Genomic DNA, 10913 nt, shown 5'->3' with positions numbered 1-10913 from the left:
TTATGCATATATAGTTACATACATACTGTTAATGCATGTTAAGTTACATACATACTGTTTATACATATATAGTTACATACATAGTGTTTATGCATGTTAAGTTACATACATACTGTTTATGCATGTTAAGTTACATACATACTGTTTATGCATATATAGTTACATATATACTGTTAATGCATGTTAAGTTACATACATACTGTTTATACATATATAGTTACATACATACTGTTTATGCATGTTAAGTTACATACATACTGTTTATGCATATATAGTTACATACATACTGTTAATGCATGTTAAGTTACATACATACTGTTTATACATATATAGTTACATACATAGTGTTTATGCATGTTAAGTTACATACATACTGTTTATGCATGTTAAGTTACATACATACTGTTTATGCATATATAGTTACATACATACTGTTAATGCATGTTAAGTTACATACATACTGTTTATACATATATAGTTACATACATACTGTTTATGCATGTTAAGTTACATACATACTGTTTATGCATATATAGTTACATACATACTGTTAATGCATGTTAAGTTACATACATACTGTTTATACATATATAGTTACACACATAGTGTTAATGCATGTTAAGTTACATACATACTGTTTCTACATATATCGTTACATACATATTGTTTATGCATGTTAAGTTACATACATACTGTTTATACATATATAGTTACATACATACTGTTAATGCATGTTAAGTTACATACATACTGTATATACATGTACAGATACATATGTACTGCATATCGATATGTAGAAGCAATTGTAAAACCCCTACTCTGCTTTGTGGTGAGACGGGCTAACATTGGTCAAAATGAATGTGGCAAAATAATTGTTAACTTTCTGCTCTCTTTATGTATTTCTTGCTCGTTTGTTTTTCGTTTCTCTGTATAATAATCATCATCACTTTGTGTTTGTGTGAATATGATGTGTTTTTTGATTCCTTCCCTTTTCGGCTTCACGTTTGTTGTTTTGATCTCCATTATCATTACATTTGACAACAAAGCGAAAGCCTATCCTCATCCTAAAGGCGTTTATGACAAATGTTAACTTGTGAACACAAGAAACCAGGTTCATTCTGTCGGAATGAGTGAAGATTGTCGTGGTTTGTATGTTTGCATCCATTACATTTGTTTATAGAAGCGAGATTTGTTCCCCAGAATGTGCAGATTACTTTGGAACGCCATCAATTGGAAGACTGCGGGTTCCTGCAAAAAATCAGCCCGTCTACCTCGGTGGGCGGGGGGTCTTTCCTTGCGCCATAGACAAGAATGCAGTCAGACAAAGGCTGAGATGGCGCTGCCAGAGAAACAGCAGACGCTCGGTGTCGTAAAATTGAAAGGCTGCTGGCGGGGAGGGGGAGGGGGAGGATTGGAGGAGGGGGCAGGGTTTCTATCCGGGGGGCACAGTTACGATATGCAAGACTGGTTGTAAAACAAGTGCCAGTTTTAAGGTTATTGCCATTTAAATGCAATGAACACTTGTATAAATATAAAGATGCTTTTGGTAGATATTTTCCCACTCGGTGGTATTCATGACGTGTTGCCAATATCTCGTCATGGTCCATAAAATTGAAATCCAGGGGAGCTGCTCCCTGTGTGTACAAGATAATGTATATGGATTTAAACTCTTCTCGGGAATGTATATCAGAGTAGAGTGGGGCTACTTCTTCTTTTTTTTCTTTTTTTAATGTAACTCGTTTCCTCGACTCGCAAGGTACCATCTCACTCGAGTTTCGTATCCCATCTCTATGGCCAGCAGAGGGCAATGCAGGCCTGCAGGAAAGCTCACCCCCGATTGACCCCTCCTTCCCCTGCCCTCACATACCCCAGCCTCCTCCAACCCACCTCTCTCTCTCCCTCCCTCTGTTCCTTCTTCTCCTCCACCGGCCCCCTCCTCAACAACCCTCCTTTCATCTTCTGCACTCGCCTGCATGCACGTGTGCAAACCATCAGGGTTTCGGTCAACAAAGCTGTCTCGAAACATTTGTCGACCTCAAGTTTCGTCGAAGAAATAAAAACAAAACCCCTTCCGTGTTGCATTTTTTTTGTATACAGTGTCGAAGCTCGTGGAAGAGCGAGAACACTGAACAGAACAGGACAAAATCAAACAAAAGGAACAGGAGAGAGAGAGAGAGAGAGAGAGAGAGAGAGAGAGAGAGAGAGAGAGAGAGAGAGAGAGAGAGAGAGAGAGAGAGAGAGAGAGAGAGAGAGAGAGAGAGAGAGAGAGAGAGAGAGAGAGAGAGAGAGAGAGAGAGAGAGAGAGAGAGAGAGAGAGAGAGAGAGAGAGAGAGAGAGAGAGAGAGAGAGAGAGAGAAAGAAAGATGGGGGTTGATCTCCGATGGTGGTGAACGGATGTCTTGAAGACCTGAAGGGAAGAATAAGAGTGAAGAGAATGTGGAAGTTGGTTCCACAGGTAGGGAAAATAGGTACAAGTGAGTGGCGGTGAGCAGTGATCCTGGATTTTGGTAGTTTCACCAGAAGGAGGTTGATGGTCGACCGTATGCACCCTGCAGACACCGGGGGGGGGGGGGGATAAGAAAGCACCGAAACAGCAGAGGGTGCAAGATCACAAAAGAGGCTGTCGAAGACCGATAGCGATAGGCCCAAATACTGTACTCTGCTTCGTCGAGGTCGGTGCCAATAATCTTGAATACCTTGGTTTCCATGTCTTCAAGCTGAGCAAGTGTGTGAGGCAGGGGAGCCAGCCCACAGGGGAGAGCATAACTACATCAAGCTTCAAATTAAGACATTGTGGGTAGATAGGAGTTCAGGTGTGCCAATGAAGGATGTCATATGACGGAGGATATGCCCAGACACCGACTGGCTTTGGAGGCCAATTTTAATATTCAAACCCATGACTGCAATCTTATAACAAAAAAACAATAGTGTTAAGACCATCCTTTCGGTGTATTTTTATCATTCCCTTTTCAAACAGACAACAAGGAATCCCAACATGATGATCAATGTGAGAGTGTTTAACTGAGAATGCGAAAATTCCCATCGAAATAAATTGAAATGGTGACTTCGCTCGTGTTCGAGTTATAAAAGTTCTCGTGGACCTATTGTTAGAAGTTTGGAAATCTGATTAATTTAGTTTTGTAAGAAAGAGAAAATCGGTGTTATGACAATTCCACCGACAGTCCCACGGGTCTCATTTTGTATGATCGTTCATGGGATTTTTGTCCAAACCATGCCAGTGCTAGTTTTCACACGTCGACGCGTACTTTACGCAAAACCACAACGTTCCATGATGAGGTCGTCGAGACACGCACGCGCACGCACACACACACACACACACACACACACACACACACACACACACACACACACACACACACACACACACACACACACACACACACACACACACACACACACACCTGCTCAGCATGCTATCGGCTGTGTGGAGGCGAGGCCTCGAGGCACGGTGCGGCGTTCAAGGCAATTTGTATTCGGAGGCATCGGCGAGCTTGCGGGGTGGGATGAGCGATCCTGGAGCGACCAATGGCTGCCATAGCCCTGAGGCGTGGAATTAGCATCGCGGGCCAAGTGACCTCTGGACGACCCTCCGTGCGCAGAAGGAGATCCTGGAAAGAAATCGGCAGCAGAATGGTGGTGGGGGTAGGGGGGAGAGGAGTGGTGTGGGGGTTTGGGGGGATGAGGTATGTGAACGAGATGGACTAGCCGAGATGGGGGGTTTGGCACGACCTAGCTCATGCTTTATGGCCGGCATCAGCATTGGAGTCTGTCAAAAGGAGTTGAGACCAATGTGTGGGGGGAGCACAATCGGATTTACCTATAATACGTAACAATCGGCGGGAAAATATCTACACGTGAAATCAAATTGATGAAATTGGCAAAAATAGATTTGCTGAAATATCTGTGGGATTCACAAGTGCAATTGCAAATTTGGGTTAACTACTCGACAGGACTTCAATTATTCACCTCCAATGGCCAAAATCAACTTAATAACTTGTTAACTCCACGGGCAAAATAAATATCATCTTTACGTCGCCCCATTATGCATTTCTTCTCCCTTTTGTAAAAAAAAACAATGATCCACAGATGGGCGCAATCGCATAAAGATGTTTGTCATTATTTGGTGTCAGTAAGGGGATCCGATCAGTCTGCTTCCTCCTGCCTACCGGAACTTGGTAGGCCACAAAATGGTGACGGTTTTCTTTCTGGTGGCAATTGTAAATGTGTCGTCCTCTCGTGGACCACCCTGTACATATGTGATTCCTTAATGTGTGCCTCTCAACAGATGCCTCTCGCGATGTGTTTGCCCGAATTAATGGACCAAACAAGTTTGCAAAAATGTTTCTCATTACAAGGCTGCCTGTATAATGAAATCCTCAATTACTATAACCGTCGAGATTTGCACAAAAAGTTGCTATGTTGTGCGGTTTCTACATTTCCACGTCGAACAGCGTTTCTATGTCGCTGTGTTCTCGTGCTAGAGGTGGTGGTTGTATTTTTGTGCTGATAGACATTATACCACTTTGTGTTGTGATGTAATATTGTACTTTTGTTTTTCATGCCACTTGTGACGTTTCCCTCCATCATCCTGGAGACCTACAAAGGTAATAAGAGCAAAGGATGATCGGCCTACCGTATTTGTGTGCCAGGCAATTAGAGTCGAAGACTCACTTTCTTATACGTTTTGTTAAAGACGACATACTGCGATGGGCTCTAACTCTTATCACACTACATTGGGCGCAAACCCCCGTGCATTGAGATTTGTTCCACATGTCCTGGTTTTCTCAGGCCCATGCAACGGCTTCCACAACGTCGAATCATGAAGCCCAAACACCATTTGCATTAACATTTAGTTCCTGTGCATACAGTAACTCTGTTACCAAAGACCAAAATGCATTGACGGAAAACCCTCTTGCATAGGATTTCGACACCCTTGTATTGAGCTTCGCACCTCATCCAATGACCTCTAACCCTGATGCACCAAGTAATTCATTGACTTCTCTCCCAATTATATTGGGTTCTGACCCCTGCTGCATGCTGTAGCTCCTAACTTTTCCCAGCTGTTGTCCCTTTCTTGCTGAAAAAGTAATATTGTTGGAAATCCAATATCAAAAGAAGAATACCTGATAATGACACCACACAAAGCATCAAAAGCATCCCTTGTCCTCAAAAATTCATACAATGCACTGGGTCAAAGAAAAAAAATTCAAAATAATTATCTATCTGCTTGGTCTATTTAACAATTAAATGAAACGTGTACACGATGATAATGTTTTGTACCTCTGTGTTATATTTGCACACGGACCCTGGATTAAAGGATTATCAGACTTTCTATTATCCTAGAAACCGACAGACAGTTGGAATGGTTTGTTTTCGAGAACATTGCCAAAATGATAATGTTCATGATGGAGAGGGAGGGGGTCAGACATGGAATTTAGGGTTTAGCGCCGTTTCGGTAAGGAATTGAAATCATTTTCTGTATTAAGATCAAGGTTTAGGGTGAAGTTGTTCTTCGTTCCACTGCTGGGGGGACAACGCTGTCCAAAATTCAATGGTTAAAGAAGGTAAGGATATCTCCTCTGGTGTTCCCTTCTTGTCTCGAGAGGATCGTGTCTGGACCGGGAAAAAGGTGTCACGGTGGTGGTGCAGAGCCTTTTATGACCAGGCCACGACATCAGGCCGGCAATTGCCTCTGCAGCGGCTTCCCGCACATGCGTCTGATTGGTGGGGGAGTGCGCAAGTATGCCAAGCCCCAATTGGTCCTGTAAGCACATGCAAGAGGGTCACCCCCGGCAGACATGCCCATTGTGGACGTGATTGGCTGCTGCCATTGGCATGAAGTGGTGTGGTTGGGCGTTATACTGGAGTGGGCAGGTAAAGCCCTGGGAGGATGAGGCAGCTTATATAAAGCAGGGACATTATTTTGTTAATCCTCCATTTTATTTTATTTTCATTTTTTAGCTCTCAGATGACTTAAATGGCTGCTAGCTGCACAGTCCTGTTTGCCCTTCTTGCTGTGCCTGCATCCCACCGACCAAATGGAAGAAAAGGATCTGAGATGAATGTCAACTGCTTCCATGTCACCGCCCTGTGGGGCTTTACCCTGAAAACTTGGTCCGGCCTGGCATGAGTGGAAGCTAAATGCAAACGTGGCTCTTGCGATTTAGCGTATTCACTGTTTGGTTCATATTCATTGTAAAACTTTGTCTGTCGTTCCGAGTCAGTGTTGTCTGATTTTAATATAACATCCTTATTTCCTAGGACCATGTGTCTGCTTTGTGTTGTTACAAGTCATGCTTGAAAAACCGTTTCAGATCTTGGATGGTTCCGTGGTAGTCCAGTTGCCAGGTTGAGTACCTTGTTGTTGTGAGAAGTGTATTGTTTTTTCATGGTTTTGTACTTGCATGGGTCGATAGAAAAAATTTCGCTTGGTTGCCGGAGTGGCAACCTTGGGGAACTCCAATAATTTGTATAAATCCAAGATGGCCGCCTCGGACGGAGGTGGAAAATAACTTTTCAACCAATCAACCTACAATCACATGTGGTACATTTTTTCCGTATCATTTTGTGGTGAGGAATCGATTTCTGAGGCCAGTTGTGTGGTTCGGGGTCAAAATCAGGGTCAAAGGTCAAGTTCAATGTCATTTTTGGACTATTGAGGGGTTTAAAACATTTTGACCCTTGCATTAACTGCAGATCACTCCTACTCGATAGTTGATGAACGATCCCGTTGATTCTAATCTCACCTCTTCTTCTTTTCAGAGAAACATATGATGGCTGACTCAAGGTGTCTTCTCCCGGTGTGTCACGGAGAAGAAACGAAATTCACTGAGATCGGGATCAAGAAGCTCATCTCGTGTGCCAAATCCCGTGGAGATGGGGACCTGCCGGCGAAGCTTCAGAACATTATTGATGTTGGTGGAGATGCGGCAAGCATAGCCTGCCACAAAGGTTGCTACTGTACTTATACATCAAAAGAGAAAATTGAGAGAGTGAGAAAGTCACAGAAAAGAAAGGCTGAAGATGAGTGTGTAAGGCCAACTACAAGGTCTCATACTAAGGTAGCTGACAAAGGTGTGTTTGAGTACAAACGTGATTGTATGTTCTGTAGCGAGGAATGTTTACCCATTGATGACAGACACCCAGAAAGATGGGACCGCGTTCGTGAGTGTATGACCAAAGAACGTTTTGACACAGAACGTAACCCACTCCCAACTATGAAAGATATGCTCCTTGATGTTGGTGAGCAGCGTGATGATGATGTCGTGAGAAGGGTCAAGTTGCACCTTGCTTTTGTTTCTGATCTACCTTTCTGCTGAGTGCAAGTACCACGTCCGCTGCTATAACAGTTTCACGAAAGTCCCCACATATGCCGATTTGCCAACTGGTAGTGCAGATGAAAATGCCCTGAAGGAAGTCATTGAGTACATGAACCGAGACAGGTCCAGAATATGGAATAGTGTTGAACTGCATTCCCTGTACTCGAATCGAGGTGGCAAGCTCGCTCGACGTGACACGTTGAGCAAGTTGAGTGACTGCATGAGTAAGGATGTTATCGTTGTTCAGGTCGATGGCTGTGCTACCATTGTTGGTTTCCGTGAGTCTGTTGCTAAACGTCTCAAGATAGTTAAAGTAGATGATACGGATGAGAGGAGCATTGCTTCCGTGGTGAGGCAGATCAAGCATGAGGCACAGTCGGTCAAGTACAACAGTGCCAATTACGACCTATCAGAATTTACACAGGCCAACGCAATCAAGGCGACCAGCCCAAATTTGTTGAAGTTGGTTTCGGACCTGGTCTCCGGTGGTAAAGTGACCAAGAAATCTCTGAGCCTGAGCCAGTCAATTCAGAGTCACGTTACAGGAACCAGAAATCAGACAACATTAGGACTGGCCGTCAAACTGTTGCACTGGCACGGCAGTTCTGAACTTCTCAAACTCCTTCATGAGCATGGCTTCACGACCTCATACGATGAGGCCCTGAGATTCCGAAAATTGGCCGCTCGTCTACTAGGTGACAATGCACAGGTTCTCCACCAGTTCATGGGGTTGTGTAGAACCGTTGGCGTCAACTTCGATCTCCAGGTATTCACACCTAATGGTCGACGCACTACCCATGTCCTCTCACATGAATTCCAGCAACCTCATCCCACAGTTATGCTGGAGTAAGCCAGGGATGCAGACCATACTTGCAAAATCTGCTGACCAGCAGGCTCCACCTGAACTTGAACACGAGGTATGGGTGGGAAATAAAAGATGGCACCCCAGTACCAGCAACCTCCAATTAGCTCCCAGGACCCCAAGATCTCATAGATGGAGTGCTGTGCGGCTGTAAGGCGGCGGTGAAGGCGTGCGGCACTGAACGTTGCAGCTGTCACCATGCAAAGTTATCATGCACTGTGTACTGCGCTTGTGTTTGTAGTGACGCCTGCTTCAACCCGTTCAAGACAGGAGACGAAGACCAAGATGAAGTGGAAGAGGAAGGAGAAGCAGATGTGGAAGATGACGAGGAAACTGAACATCTTGATCTTGCATTCGGCTCTGATGATGAATGGGAGTGATCGCCGTTAATGAATAAACGCTTGAGCACCATCGCTCTGAAAATTTCATCATTATTATATTATTTCATTTTTGGCCGAAAATGACCTTGAACTTGACCTTTGACCCTGAATTTGACCCCGAATCACAAAATTGACCTCAGAAATCGATTCCTCAGGTCAAAATTATACGGAAAAGAGCTATCACACGTGATCGTAAGTTAATTGGTCGAAAAGTTATATTCGACCTCCCCCCCTCCCCCCCCCCGTCCGCGATGGCCATCTTGGATTTATGCAAATTAGCGGAGTTCCCCAAGGTTGCCGCTCCGGTAACCAAGCCAAATTTTCTCTATAGACCCATGTGAGTACGAAACCATCAAAAAACAATACACTTCTCACTACAACAAGGTTGAGTACAGAACATATACGGGTGGAAAACGGACTATGGAGAGGATCACATTGGTTGATCAGTTTATAGTAAGCCAACACTAACCGCCACATTTAGAGGTTGCCGAAGGTGCATCGATCGACCCATTCACTGTCCATTACAGGGTACATTTAGCCTATAAAAACTAGCCTATAGTATGGTCAACATGTTGCAGCATGCACGACTCCTTTGGCGTGAACGTTTTTTTATTCAGTCGAGGCTCATGGAGTAGCTAGAACATATAATGGATCACAATGCACAAGAACAGAATGAACAGCAGAAGGAGAGAGGGAAACGCACAACAGCAGGGGTGAGGGACAAAATAAAGAGAGACTTTGACGACAAGTGATGCAATGAAGAAGGAGGATGAGGGGGAGGACAAATAGGGTCGACAAAGATGGATACAGAGGCAAAAACTCGGGAAGAAAAACAGGAAAGTTGGAAAGAGGTTGGCATGGGAGAGTAAATGGGGGTAGAAAAGATCATGGTTTTGGATTTGATGGGGAGGAAGGGGGTGAGATTAAATGGTGGTGAAGAGCTGTCTTGAAAACCTTGAGGGAAGAACGAGATCGAAGGGAATTTGGAAGTTGATTCCACAGGCAGGAGAAAAGAGGAACGAATGAGTGGAGGTGAGCAGTGATTCTGGATTTTGAGAGCTTCACCAGCGGGGCGAAGTTGGCAGACCATGTGTCTACGGATGTGCGAAGTGGTGTGTGACAGAGTGGTGCTGAGGTGTTGTCCACCAGACGGTGGTCTCCTTGGGTTAACCTTCGGGTGGGTGCCTGGAATAACGGATCTCAAAGAGAGGATGATCACCTGTCTGTTATCATCTGAGCTCAAGCGTTTGAACATTGGTATTGCAGCACTCTCTGAGGTTTGGAGAGTGGATAGTGGCGAGATCATGACGGGTGGTTACTGGTTACACCTACGACTGGTCTGGTCGTCCCAATGGTTACCATGCCCAAGGAGTTGCTGTAGCTGTGTCCAATAAGCTGACTCCAATGATAACTGAGTTAACACTGGTCAATGAGCGAATTATGAGACGATTTGTTAGGGTTAGGAGGATTCGACACTCCTTGGGTGTTGTTTCCCTGGTCTCTGTTCTGCTCCGATTGAGGCGAGCGATCTCACCGTGAAGGAAACATTCGATGCCATGCTCGAGTCTGTGGTTGATCAGTGCCCCAGGCGAGATACTGTTCTCGTCTTGGGGGATTTCAATGCATTGACTGGAACTGATAGGGATGGTTATGAGACATGTGTTGGTGCCCATGGGTCTGAATCTGTGAACCAGAATAGCATGAAGTTCCTTCCCTTTGCAAGAAGTCATGGGCTTAGGGTGGCTGGTTCATGGTTTCAGCGCCCACAGGCTCATCACTGGACTTGGTATTCCAATGCTGATGGTGTTGCAAAGGAGATCGACCATGTGCTTGTTGATGGTCACTGGAGGATGATCAAAAATTGCAGGATCTAGCGGAGTGCTCAGTTCATCAATACCGACTACAGGCTTGTTGTGGCAACTCTGAAATTTCAGCTTTAATCCGAGAGAATGGTACCGTTCTAGCCGAGGCTGGATGTTGGCAAGCTCAAGGATGAGTGGGTAGCTGAGGAGTTTGCAAACAGGCTGAGTGGAGATTTGGGGGGTCTGGGTGCTTTGGGGAATCCTGAAGAGTTGTGGAGTGCCTTCAAGACCACCGTCTTTGATGTTGCCGGTGAATGCCTTGGAACTCACTGAAGGGTGAAGAACAATTTTGTCTCTCAAGGGATACTGGATACCATTGACCACAGTCACAGGGCCAAGCTTTATGGCAGAGCTGAGCTGTTCAGGGAGCTGAGGCAGAAAAGTGTACGTGCGCCAAGGCTGGACAAGGAGGCCTATATGCGAGAATTCTGTGAGGGGTAGAGCATCACCTGTGGTAAAGTGATTCTTG

General features: G+C 44.8%; 1 protein-coding gene across 1 annotated transcript; it reads left to right on the top strand.

The window, feature by feature from the left end:
• The first annotated feature begins 2728 nt into the window (after positions 1-2728).
• Positions 2729-8759, top strand: LOC147027541 (uncharacterized). The gene is made up of 2 exons (XM_085877021.1): positions 2729-3654; positions 6784-8759. The coding sequence occupies exon 2, from the start codon at positions 7450-7452 to the stop codon at positions 8188-8190; it is 741 nt and encodes a 246-aa protein (XP_085733147.1). The 5' UTR covers positions 2729-3654; positions 6784-7449; the 3' UTR covers positions 8191-8759.
• The last annotated feature ends 2154 nt before the right edge of the window (positions 8760-10913 follow it).

Source organism: Eptatretus burgeri, chromosome 4 (assembly GCF_056783735.1).
Source record: "Eptatretus burgeri isolate ZD-2024b chromosome 4, Ebu_testis_v1, whole genome shotgun sequence".
NCBI lineage: Eukaryota > Metazoa > Chordata > Myxini > Myxiniformes > Myxinidae > Eptatretus > Eptatretus burgeri.
This window is presented reverse-complemented; position numbering and strand designations above follow the sequence as displayed.

Excerpts from the sequence above, each read along its gene's own strand:
- LOC147027541 (XM_085877021.1), top strand. The coding sequence starts at position 7,450 with ATGAACCGAGACAGGTCCAGAATATGGAATAGTGTTGAACTGCATTCC.